General features: G+C 36.9%; 2 protein-coding genes across 2 annotated transcripts; one reads left to right on the forward strand and one right to left on the reverse strand.

Annotated features, from left to right (window-relative positions):
• Nucleotides 1-1,125: 1,125 nt before the first annotated feature.
• On the forward strand, nucleotides 1,126-4,245 carry LOC110792708 (uncharacterized). Its single transcript, XM_021997528.2, has 2 exons — nucleotides 1,126-1,311; nucleotides 2,539-4,245. The coding sequence occupies exon 2, from the start codon at nucleotides 2,840-2,842 to the stop codon at nucleotides 4,070-4,072; it is 1,233 nt and encodes a 410-aa protein (XP_021853220.1). The 5' UTR covers nucleotides 1,126-1,311; nucleotides 2,539-2,839; the 3' UTR covers nucleotides 4,073-4,245.
• A 548-nt stretch (nucleotides 4,246-4,793) lies between these two features.
• On the reverse strand, nucleotides 4,794-12,831 carry LOC110792707 (uncharacterized). Its single transcript, XM_021997527.2, has 11 exons — nucleotides 12,588-12,831; nucleotides 11,373-11,537; nucleotides 11,178-11,296; nucleotides 9,914-9,988; nucleotides 7,114-7,207; nucleotides 6,975-7,034; nucleotides 6,480-6,545; nucleotides 6,277-6,375; nucleotides 5,441-5,485; nucleotides 5,208-5,310; nucleotides 4,794-5,105 (listed from the first exon to the last, which is right to left on the reverse strand). The coding sequence occupies exons 1-11, from the start codon at nucleotides 12,705-12,707 to the stop codon at nucleotides 5,014-5,016; spliced, it is 1,038 nt and encodes a 345-aa protein (XP_021853219.1). The 5' UTR covers nucleotides 12,708-12,831; the 3' UTR covers nucleotides 4,794-5,013.
• Nucleotides 12,832-13,575: the final 744 nt, after the last annotated feature.

Genomic DNA, 13,575 nt, shown 5'->3' on the forward strand with positions numbered 1-13,575 from the left:
GAGCGTCGGAGGCTCCGCCTCGGGGACCCCCCCTTGGCCCGGAGTTCATCTTGCAGGCACCGTACGTGATCGGAACTCAAGACATCAAGGACGCTCCCTCCATCGTTTCAACCCCGAAACAATAATTTTTTATTAAATAAATTAAAATTTGTATATTTATGCAAAACCAAATATAAAATTCAGATATAGAGAGGGACCAAAATACCAAAATATTTATATTAGGGTAATCATAACACTTATAAAGCCTTGAACTTCTATTACTATTCATCCAATAGTGCAATTACCTATATACCCCTAATTTCCTTATTTGTTTTTCTTTTGTCTTATTCTTATCAATAGTGTAATGTCTATTTTCACCCTTCTTTTTGTCTTTGCTTTTCTATGAGATGCTCCTCCTTCCATTGTCAACCTAAGCACGTTGCTAATCTTTAATATGGAATACTACAATAACAATTTCGGAGAGCATAATATTGCACGTGGAATGTAAATATCAATGAAACCTCTTGTAAACGTATTTATAATCACATATTATCAATTACGAGCAAATCGAGCTTTAGCTTTGTTTTCTTAGAGTTCGCCATAAATTTATAAATATCCTTTTACGAAATAATTTTTTTGTATCTTGGGGGATCGTGCGCGCTAGCGCACGGTCCAATAACTAGTGTCAACAAAAGAGGGCAAAAATAAAACAAAAAAAATATAAAAATCAAATTGCCAGCCAATGAGAGGATTTGTCAATTGTCAAGTAGGAAAGGGTAACAGCAAAGACCCAAACCAAATGACGTGGCAACTCATCATTGGATATAAGACACCGTATAAACAAGCTTTTAAAACCTTTAAATGACGAAACCACCCTCACCAAACCAAAACAACTAGGTTCGGATCTACAAAACAACCTTACCAAACCTAACAACCAGATTCGATTATTAACCCGAAGCAAAAAAACAGAGAATCCAAGAAGATTTGTCAAAATGACGAAAATAACCTTACCAGAAGAGACCGAACCGAAGAAAACAGTTAGATTCGGATCCCGAAAAAGACGAAGCAAAAAAAGGGTCGGATCCAAGGAGAAAACAGCTGGAGACAGGCTGTCAGCAACCCAAGTCCTGCTCTTCTCTCTCTCTACCCCCTTTTTTCTCGTCCTCCAGTTTTGGGTTTTCTCACTCTCTTTCTCTCTCTAACCCAACCAACTTCTCTCTCTTTCTCTCTCTACTGTGTGTGATTCTCTCTCTCCTTTCTCTCTCCTGTCGAGCGAACGGAGGAAGAAGGAGCGAGGTTTGGTGGATCCGAGTTTGAGGAGGAGCGACTCAGGTATTCTTACACCTTCGATCTGTTTTTGTTTTTTTTCTTTAATTTTTTTTTTGTTTTGTAAAATTAGGTTTTGTGGTGCAATGTCTGATGTTAGGGTTTCTATAATCTCAAACTTCTGATCTGTATTGTTTTGATTTTTGGTGTTTGTTTGTATTTTTGTGAAATTGCTGGGTTTTTTTTGGATTATGCGGTTGAATTATTCAACGAGAGTAAAAAAAAGGCACGTTAAATTTAGGCGAATTTCGTGAAATTTGAAGTTTTTCAGTGGCCTGATGAATAATTATCTGGTGAGAGTTTAATAGAAGCAATTTTACACTGAGATAAAAAAATGAGAGGTTGTATAAGTTAGTGGTGTGTTGAGTTTTTTGGCGAGGGTTTCTGTGAATCAAGTTTATGATAGCGCGATACTTGTTATAATGAGAGTAATTCGAGGCTGAGGAGTGAAGGATACTCGAGTTGGAGAGAAGTTGAAAGTTGAGAATAGAACTTTATGAGGAGTATGGGAGTTTACCAAATAGAACTTTGCTGAATTGTTTCGAGAATGAAGCAAAAGTTTGAAAGAAGGATTTAGCATTGTAGTGTGTAAAAGAGGATTCTTGGAGATTAAACATGCAGTTTTTTAGTAGAGATGGATTGCCTTTTTTCAGGAATCTGTTGTGGTTTGCTATGAAGAGCAAAGTTATTGGTTGTCCTAGTGTCTTTGGGTTGAAGGTACTCATGTATATCAGTATATGATTGTTCATGTTAGTATAAAACTGCTTGTACATAATATATAATGTTCAAATAGGCAGTCAAGTTGTTGTTAGTAGTTTAATGGATGAAACTGCAAACCTTTTCCTGTAAGTGATGGAAGTGGCTTTAGTTGGCTACATGTTTAACTTTATGAGACTCTGGATAAAAGACGAGTTAAAACTTCATTTACTGCATTGTTGTTTTCCTTTGCGCCTGAAACGCTATGGGGTTATTAGGATTCCAGTAGCAGCACCATGATATCTGTGTATTTGCAGTTGCCAACATGTTGGTATTCAGGCCTTATTTCCGCCTAAATTGTGCTTTGTTTCTAATTTCTATCTGTATAAGTAATGTGAAAGGTTTTGCATAGCCACTAATGTAGATTAATAGGTTTATTTGTTCGTTCTTATTCTCATCTCTGCTGTTTTCTTTTAATTCTTTGAACTGCTAACATGTTTTCTTATTCAAAAATCTCTATACGGTCTATGTGTTCAGGTGTATTCATTTGGAAAGTTGAAGGGACCTGATTGAGATATACCGATAAGATAGCAGAGATTGGTTGCAAGTGAAATTCTGTTACTAGGAAAGCTATTCTGCAATTCATAGTGCGCATCCAGACACCCAAAGCCCTGCTACTGAAGGGATATTAGTCAATACTGGTGCTGAAGGGTTTATGTCACTTGATGCTGCCAGGGTTGCTCAATCTCACATCGAGAAGTGAGCTTTGGCTTTATAATAAGGCCATTTACTGTCTCCATGCTGGCAGAGAGCATGCTTGGTATTTGTGCTTCGGGTAATGCCCCTGACCAGTCGAGCCGTCGATGCACTCGGTGTGGTGACAATTTCTCTAGTGGTTCTTCTGGTACTCTTTGGCCTGTTCTGCATAATCTACACATTGTACTTCCGTGCTCGTATTCATAGATCAGAGTCACGTCAACTTGGTTACTTTAATGGACCTTGGATTGTTCGAATAATTTTTATTGTGTTTGGAATATGCTGGGGTTTCGGTGAAGTTGTCCGATTAAGTTTCTTTAGGCAGGAGGGTAAAGTCTTTCATTCGCTAAGCCTAAGATGGCAGGAAGACATATGCAAAGTATACATCCTTTCGAATCTGGGGTTCACGGAACCATGCCTCTTCCTGGCAATGAGTTTTCTCCTACGTGCATCCCTAAATTGGAGGGGGTCTGGTATACTAGACCGGAAATGGAACTTCAAGACCATAGGCTATGTTTTGCTTTTTTGCCTCCCAGTTTTCATCTTGGATCTCCTTGTTGTTATGATTGCCCCCAAAGTCCGACGTGGAAAGATTAGAGTGTTGAGAAGATTGCCAGAACAATTCACGAGCGTTTATTGGAAGTTGCCTGTATCAGGCCAAACTGTTATTGCTTGCACTTACCCCTTGTTGTGTACAATAATCCATGGACTGTTTGCCATCGTCCTAACCACTTACCTGTTATTGCTTGGGAGGCGGATGGTTGTGTCGGTCATCAACAAAGGGTTGCAGAAGAGAGTTTACATACTTATATTTCTTGTTTCAAGTTTCCTTCCTTTGAGGGTTATTTTGCTTGGGTTTTCAGTTTTGGCTAGGCAAGAGCATTTTCTCTTTGAAGCTCTTGCCTTTTCTGGTTTTCTTGTGCTTTTTTCGTATGTTGTAGTGGGTATTTTTATGCTTGTTTACTTACCTGTTGCGGATTCTTTAGCCCTTAATAGGGGTCTGGGGTTGCATGGCGGCGCAGAGGGAGGAGGACGATGCAACACCTCCGAAGACTATGCCGATTCTCTCTCTCTTATTGCTGCAAACCAGAGCCATCTTGAGACCAGTACAGCTACAAGCCTTGGGAGAAACTCCGATGTCTCAACAAAACGGGGTTCCATTTCATTCCGGACTATGATCAAAGAAGAAGCTTCTTCTACTACTACAGGAGGTGTATACGAGGAGGAAATGGGTACATTTTCTCCAGGTTTTAGGCTGTTAACTTCATCTCCTGGTTCCCCAGCTTCCCTACAGATGAAACTTCCGTCCTCATAGTTTGAGGTAAACTCCATTGAGGGAAAAAGTAAGGCAGAAGAGAAGCTTTTTTTCTTAGTTCTCTTGTCTTGTTGATGATGTTTAAAGGGTGCATATGTAAGCAATTTCTGATAATTAATAAGACTATCTGTTCATAGAACCAAGGAAATGTTACCCACTTTAGCTTGTCTTGATTTTTTTTTGGCAAATTTTCTTCATTGATTTATTTTGCTGTACTAATGTTTTTACTTAATTTTATTTTAAACATGGGTGTTTTTGAGAGAAAGCCAATTCAGGTGTACAGACTGGATGTTTGATGCAGTTAAGATAATTTAATTGAAAATTTTGATGGATAATACAGATAATACTCACAAATCCGTTGCATCCTTTGGAGCCTGGTTAATTAGTTTCTTTAGTTTAGTTGTTTTCTCTTCCAAGATTAATCCCGTGTCAAAAAAAAAAAATCATAAACCTTTGTGTTGCACTGATTTAATCAGTTTACAAACTTGTTCATTTCTTACAGAGCTACTTCCTCCGTTCCTAAAAGAATACCCTTTTGACTTTTTACGGTGTTCAAGACCCAACTTAAAATATAAATATTTCTAATTCTACATGCGTAAAAATTATAAATGTAAATATCTCTAATTCTACATGCGTAAAAATTATAAAAAATTATATTTCGAAAATATATATTGAAATAAATCTAACAAGGCTTTACACGAGTATATATTAAAGGACGGAGGGAGCACAAAGTATAAATTATTGATTCATTGAAAATATATTTTGATACATAGATTGTGAACACTCGGAGCAGAGCTTTTCATTACTCGTTGCTCGTGAAGTTATCCTTTTCATTAATAAGTTGGCATCCTCAAAATACATCTTACTGGATTGAAGTTGAAGAAACAGTTGCTCTCATATGAGAAGTAATGGGATTAAGACAACACAACCTAAATACATAACTAACCACGTTCACGATTAATGAAACGCGATACTCTTTCAATTTCCTTCATGATCATTTCTTTTTCCTCTTCAAATTGTTCATCTTCAGAACCTGAACACAAAGACAAGTGAGATAATGAAACCTGGGTACTTCGTAACAGAACCCATGAATGCAATAAAGTGTTTGGTTTGTGGCCATAGGGATTTCACTAACCTTTTCCAACAACAAGACTGCGCAAAAGATCCAACAACTTTTCACAATTTTTCGCTAAGATAATTTTGATTTCATGTGTCTTGTTAGGGTTTGCAACAAAAACCTGAAGACAGACAAACTCATCAGGATCTAAATTTAAAAACAAAACCTAAATGGCCATAAACATTAACCAGATCTCTAAATTCTGGAGACAGAAAGCAATTGAAAATTCCAAAAGATAATTAATTTAGCACCTTGAAAATGTGAAAAGCAGAAAGCTGGATATTTTTACTTGAGTCCTGTCCACAACCGATACAAAAAATCAGGTCAGAAAATAAATACTGAACAATCTACGGCCATTTCACAGTGGTACACTGCACGAGAAGATGATCAAATTATACAGCTCCACTTCAATCATTCTACGGAGTATTATTGTAAGATGAACAAATAATTTCATAGGATAATTTATTTTAATGGCATGATTTACACAAATAACTTTAGAAAGGAGGTGAATCTCCAAATACATACTACGTACATAGCTAAACACTAATGTTGAACATTTCACATCAGAACAAGGTTCGGAAAATATGTAAAAATGTGACAGGGTTATCACCTTGGTGACATGCAATCAAAGCAGCTAAACATTTTGATAAGAAAGCACAGTACTTGGAACATGTAGAATCATTAAACAGCTGGCTTGTATTATGGGTTTATTAAATATCTTAGAAGTAAAATCATAGACTTGGCAAAACTCATTGTCATTTGGCAAATGCATAGCACAATAAAGTACAACTGTGGTCTTAGACTCGTAGTAATACATTGTACTTGCAGTTATTTTCCTCCTTTTGAAAGTATATGTCCTAATCAACTTTTCAAGCAGATTAAGGACGGTGAGGAAAACAGATTCATACAAGTTTCAAAGGGACAGTGCATTAAATACATTGAGAAGAAAAGGGGGGGGGGGGGGGGGGGGGGGGGAAGTAGCCACGATAATCATGTTGAAGCATCCCACAATGGAAAAGAGGACAGTTAATTCAAAATCAACAAAAATAAAGGATGAAAATATTAAGACATCGTAAGAACTTTATACCTTCAACAATGTCATGATGACTTTCAGGTAACGTATTTCTAGGATATATTGCTTCATTATGTGCGAATTTGGCGGCTCTAAAAGAAAATCTGTGAGGAGCTAATATCCATCAAAATCAAACTATTAGTGATGTAATCAAAAGCATAATGTCTAAATACTTTTTATCAGAAAAATAACATGTTAAGAAAATTATGTCAACAAACCTTTAATGATTGTCTTCTTGTCACATAGTTCGTAGATGTTAGAAGTTTTTCATACATTTCAAAGAACTGGAAAGAGTAGACATTGATTAGAACCAAAATGAAGCAAACAACTATCTTTGAGGGGGCAGAGGGAAGGTTGAGTCATTTTTAAAGCTATGTTCCCTTTGTTCTCTAACAAGAGTCTAGAGTTGGATACATATTGGGAAAATACTAAAAGCTTTTGAAAAACCAAATTTTCCCCTAACTAAAATTTAAGAAATGAAAACTCAAGCCTAAGTGCCTAACACGACTCACATGAGAAATCAAAAGGGTAATAAAGGCAGCTCACTGATCTTTCACAAACAAATGCTAAAAAAATGCTTGTTTAAAATTTTTCGCATTTTGCTAGATGAACTCTTATTAGAGAACAAAAGGAATTGGCTTCTAACGCTTAGTAGTAAAGAGCAAAAGTCTAAATACGCATCTAACTAGGGAGTAATAGGAACATGATCGCACCTCGTTATAATGAGATGTCAGATATTCAGCAACTTCTTTGCTATGTTTTGTAAGCAGATCCTGTCATAGATTCTTGCAAGGTTAGAAAGAAGCAAACATTCTAACACCAAACGCAAACAGATGCCAGTCAAACACTGACCTTGAATGTGGCGAATGCATCGGAAGCAACATCAAAGTTGGGAAGCTCTACATACTTGAAGAACAACTCAAAACTGGTAGACTCCAATATATATCTGAAAAATACTATAAAAAAGATATTTTAGAAGAAAAACCTTAGAAAGATATAGTGTCTGGAAACAGTTTCCAGGAAAATATATTTCAGAATAGAATTCATCGCTCTCTTCATACTGTACAGAAAAAAAAACAAGAGTAACACCAACACATATGACATATCATTCAAACCATCATTCTTGTTCAATGTTCACCCTTTCCTTCACTGACAGGCGACAACCCTACTCGACCAAGGAAAAGTTCCACAAGTCTTTCCAAACGCATAGCACCACTGTGGAGAATTCTCAAGGAAGAAAGAAAATAAAAGAGGACACTAAACACACAAGAATTGATCACATTATCTCCCAAAGCCGATGTTTACTCTTCATTTTACCTCAAGGACCCATGGCGTGTCAAACGATCGACACTCCAAGATGGGTATGATACTTCAATTGAACCAAAAACATGATAATTTTTCATAAAATGGTAGTCCGGCACCTGGATAATAGGGTCTCACGTTAGTACAGAGTCTAAGTAACATATCCTAAAAGAAAGTAGGTTCTTTTCCGCCCATTAATTCAAGTTTTCCATAACTCTTACCAGTGAATAACAACACTCCCTATAAGAAAGGTAAACTCACAAAAGCAAAAAGATTCCAAGACAAAAAACAAACCTAATATAATCCTCATCCCTTACCAAGATAGTGAATGTGTGTTTAAATATTTCTTACGCCACGTGAAAGGAAAACAATAGTGAAAGCGTAAAACTCTGTATCAATCACCTCTCAAACTCTCAAAGCCCCAAACCACCTCCCAAATGATCCATTCATTAACAAACAAATCAAAGGGTAAAACCCTCTATCAATTAAACTCGCATAGTCCCAAATCCACTTCCTTCATCTACATCCAAAGCCCTTAAATTTCATCCGCTTATCATACACTTTCTCAAAATCGAACTTTAAAATGATGCTCTGTGATCTTATCCCCTTCTCCTAGTATCATCAACAAGCATATTACTCATGAATATGTGCTCCACAAACGTGATCTGAGCCTCCAGGAAGAACTCCGGATAAGATCTATATAGACTAATAGGGAGGCAATAAGTCTATAATCACCAACTTCAGAGGCTCTACTTTCTTGGAAATTGAGATTTATAAATGTGTTAATCATGGGAAACGGGCACAAAAGGCTCACTCTCCTCTCTGTATTATCCTCCTAGGACCTAATGTGTTGATCATTCCCTATCTCAAACTTGGCCGACAGGGAAAAGACAGAAGATACCAAAGGCATAAATTTCGAAGGACAAGCACGCGTCAACCCTGAGCAACTTGCCCACGTCTATACAACCCATGTTTTCTCTCAATAGCATGACGCCAGAGAATTAACATTGGAAATTCAACAAGTCAACACCATAACCATTTTCCTACCACAGTAATTCTGTAAGAGACTAAGCTCTTGAATCCCAAAACCTCCCTTTGCTTTCAGCAAAAACACCATATCCTACTTCAAAAACTGGTTCCTCCTTTCACCACCACCGAGCTCATACCATAGAAAATCTCTCATCAAATTTTAGCTTATTAGCATTCAGCAATAGCTACTGAAATCTTAAAAGGTGGGCTGTAGAGAGGTTGTTTAACAAGAAATAGCTCATAAATTCAGTGATTAAGAAGACTATAAGTAAAAGAGAAACCGCACATTGTCAATATGCATCTGGTATAATAGAAGCCAATTTAAATGCATCTAGTATAATAGAAGCCAATTTTAAGGCCCACTTAAAACTCTTAAACTATCCATATTTTAATCAAAACAAGAGAGGATCAAACCAGGTATATTATCCACGGGTTTCCCATGTAGATCCATCATTCCCTTACCTCCTTTTCCTATTACTTATCACTATGACTATATTAGAAATAAAAGGATGACAAAGTAAAGTGTGAAATGTTTTATAAGAAGGATCGGGCTCAAATTTGATAGAAGAGGAAGAAATATACAGGGGGTAACGAAGAGGAAGAACAGAAGACGAGAGGATGCCTTTTCGGAGATGGTAACATGAACATAAAACTGAACTTGGATCTAAGCTCTCTACTAGGAATCACAGACTCTTATGCTGCCTCCCGCCTGCTGAGAGAGGTTGCACAAAATTGGCATAGACAAAGTTGACAGCCACAAACAAATAACCTCATAGATCTCAAGCTTTCATGTTGGCGTTATGATCTGGTGCCAATCTCTTGCTCCCCCTCCCCCCAAGGCTCCAATACACATCTATGTTTACCATTCCCCCATAAGAAATATGAAGTACTTCTTATACCCACGGTCACTACGGATTCCCTTCCTGCCAATGTCTTAACCCAGAGTAACTGTTCTATGGGTTTAGCGGACAAAGAGCCTCATTGCACTCCCCTAACGAGCTTTTGGGGATTTTCTTTTTGGTTGTCAATATTAATTTTAGTTTGTAAGATAAGAAGAGCATAAATGCTATCAATCTGTGAACTGTTTCAGTTAATAACAAATGTAAAGGGCAATATATTATGTTCTGGGTATAAACTAACCGAATTGGCATGCATCTGCAAATGATCTCAGGATTATTTTAATACACGTAAAATAAAATTACAAAGAGGAAGACAAAAGGCACAAATGCACAATTCACTACAAACTTCTAAAAAGCTTCAATTAAGATATGCAAACTAACCAATGAACTATTTAAGTAGCTAAACAACATGAACGTCTTACTTTGCAAGTGTTTGAAATTTGATGCATTCCCTCAACATAGTCCCACAGGTCAAAGCGGCATCTTTGTTATCGTAGCTGAACAAGAAAGGAAACATAATCCATCCTAATTAGACAAGCAAAGTAATAGAATCATTTTGGAAAATAACCACAAAAGTGTTACAGTGGCAAATAAAACACAAGCAATCCTAGTGATACCCATGGTGGTTCAGTGCTTGTCAAATAATACATGAATTTTTAATATTGCTTTGCTACGGAGTATTTTGGTCTTTCACTTTCAAGGAAATCAAATCATATGAAAGGATTCCACTTGCATAATGCCTAGTTATTCATTCACCCCAACACACGTAGCAGACAGTAGCATGCATGATACCCAAGCAGGATAAAATAGAAAGAAGAAAGGGAATGAAAGAAAAACTCAAAGATTGCACAACATCCATTTACTTCCTAAAGAGAAAACTGCTGATCGATTCCTCTGTTTGCGATATAGTATGAAAGCTGTAGTAAAATAAAGATATTATCTTAAAGGGACTCATTTTAAATTGTAGTCGGTAGAAATTATGGTCATTCAGAAGAGATGTAGTCGAGCTTGTCAGAAACACCATCCTGACTTTCAAGTGTCCCGAATATCAAGACAGTACATGTAGAGGATAGTAGCATTCGTGATACCCCAGAAGGATCAAATAGAAATAAGAACAGGAATGAAATAAATAACAAGAAGAAAAACTCAAAGATTGCACAATATCTATTTACTTCCAAAAACAATGTGCTGACCGATTCCTCTGTTTGCGAAACAGTGTATAAGAAAGCTGTAGAAAAATAGACGTATTATCTTAAAGGGCCTTGTTTTAAATTGTAGCCAGTAGAAATTATGGTCATACAGAAGATAAACAGAACAAAGAGGCTGTTGCCGAGTTTATGAGAAACACTATCCTAGCTTTCAAGGGTTCCAAACATCAAGAAAGTGTATGGATACATGATCATCTATAAGAACTTCTACTGAGAAATGATATTTTTTCCTCAAAAATAACATTGATAAAGAGTGCAAAAGTATGCAATAAAATGCCTAGGTGCCTATCTAATCAAGTCATACACAAAGAAGGGAGTGGAGGATTTAGACATGTTTTTTTCCATTCCAAAAATACCCACGCCAGCCCAAACAAGAAATATATATTTTTAAAGGTAGGGAAGAGATGGAGGACGAAAAAACACAAAGAAGCGCATGGAGGAATAATATTAGGATAAGTAAAACCCCGTCTAAGCTTACCAGACAACCAGGAATTCAAGTAACTCCAAATTATTCTCAATGTATTCCACACAGCTATATTTTTCGTCCACTTGTTGCTTCAATAGTACAGACCAACATGAGACCAGATCTTTTCTCGCCTGCCAACATTTTCAATGGTACATGAGCAACCAAGTGAGAATGTAGTGACATTATTGCGGTATATTTATGACTTACCTGCCAACCAAACACATGTAACTTGTGAACTAGGAGAGGGATAACATCTTCGTTACATATTTCCAGGGTGAGCTGCAGAATCTGATCTGTGCTTGGCTCAGATTCGCCATCTCCACAAAGCATCAACCTCATTGTTGATAAGTTTCTTCCTACTTCTTCCAACGCCTGATTATAATCAATATGAACTTTGGTGAGTAGTGGTGGCCGAAAACCAAAAAGAGCGAAATGCACTGTCACCAAAAATTATCTCTACCGGAGTTCCGAAAGAAGATTTTAGAATACAAGAGTATGAAGATGAGACAAATAAGTTTTTTTTTAGACAAGATAAGTTCTAATAAGTTCAGACAAAATAATTGAACCAAACAAAGCCTAAGTCTTATTTCATAGGGCTTCTTCGGTCTAATACATGACAAACATCTAGAATCCCCTCACTTTCATCAGTTTCATGTATTTCCAATCCCTTATCCCTTTCCCCTCATTTTTTAATAATTGAGAATCCTTCTGTTAATTGTACTAAACTAAAACTACTTAACACCATGTGAGCCAAAGCTCAATAGCTCATCATGCCTATGCGTTGGAACTCATACGGAGTATATATACTTCAAGTTTTTATATGAATTGGAATTAACATATACTACGTACGAAGTATACTTTAGTGTTGACTTCAATGTACCAGTAAGATCAAATCCCAAAACATTATACATACACAGCAAGTACCCAATTTGCTTCCTGCTTAGTGCTTACATTCTTACATGGCCTTCTAGACGTAGAGTTTCCAAATCAGGTGTTCGGGTCAGGTCGGGCCACTAGCAAATTTGGCTTGTTTATTCAGTTTTTGACAGCTCTAGCTAAACGACTAAGCAGTTTATTGTCAAACCCATAAACAATGTCAGCTGTTATCAAGCATTGACTCAAAATATAAACAATAGGATTGAAACATTCAACCAAAGATCTGAATATTAGATGAATTCCCAGGATCAACAGCTTACCCCCATCACTTTCCATGGATTAATGGCAATTGATAATGATTCAACCCACAATTTATCACAATGTAATCTCAAAATTCAACATGAAATATTCCACCATTGCATCAAAAACAAAATACCCACATGTAAAAACATAACAACAAACATATGAGATAACAAAAATTAATTTTTTTTGAAGAAATTAAGAATAACCCAGAAGAAATAAGGGATCAAACATGGGAGGAAAAACCTTTTCAAGAGCTTTAACTTCGACGACGGTGGCAGTGTCAAGGGCCAAGAGGCTGTCCTTGGTGGTTCTGACAACCTCTTGCGGTGTTTTAGGGCGAGGTTTGAAGAATGAGAATGACATTTTTGGTTTGTTTTCTCTCTCTTCGCCGGCGGTGAGAAATCAACAGAGTTTGTTTTGTCAGGGGAAAAGGGGAATGTCAAATGTGGGAGTGGGGACAAATATCCTTTTGTTGCGTTTCTAATGGATTTGCTAATGAAGTAATGATTACATGTGTTATCTATAGTAATTGGTAATTGAAAACGTAGCATGGATTATTGATCAAGGATGACAACATTTGGATCACAATTTAGATTTTACCGGTTAGAAATGTCCATGTTACTTTCACTAGTTTCATAGTTTGTAATGAGTTGAGTTCGATTGGAATTAAAAGTTGAGTTTTAAATGAATCAACTCGTGAATTCTTGAACTTAAATAGATACACTTAAGATGTCATATATATCAAGCTGAACTGACCCTTCGTGATTGGAGTCTGATTGTATTAGTCTAGTTTAGACATGTACAACGGGTTGGGGACCATTAAAAGCCCGAATTCAGCCCATTTTTAAACGGGTTCAGCCCTTTATTTCTATAAACGGGCTGAGCTCTTAAATGGTTGATGTTTAATGGGTTGTTAAAGGGTTGGGTTGGGCAATTTCTCCTGAAGCAGATAACCTCCTTAAGCAATTTCTGCGAGTTTGTGGCCGAGAGACTTTTCACTTGTCTTCTAAGAGTCAAATCTTGTTCATTTATTTAATCTTCAACCTTCTCTTCAACAAATAACGCCTCAATTAACACTCGTACGCATCAATTTCATTTTCAATCAACTGAGTTTGTAACACCCCGACCCCTGACGGAGTCGGGTTAATCACCAATACGCATCAAGGGTCAACAACTATCCTCAAAAACCAACACAAGTTCTTCCGACGCATTTTGTCCTCACTCATGCGCA

Source organism: Spinacia oleracea, chromosome 4, assembly GCF_020520425.1.
Source record: "Spinacia oleracea cultivar Varoflay chromosome 4, BTI_SOV_V1, whole genome shotgun sequence".
In the NCBI taxonomy this organism is placed as follows: domain Eukaryota; kingdom Viridiplantae; phylum Streptophyta; class Magnoliopsida; order Caryophyllales; family Amaranthaceae; genus Spinacia; species Spinacia oleracea.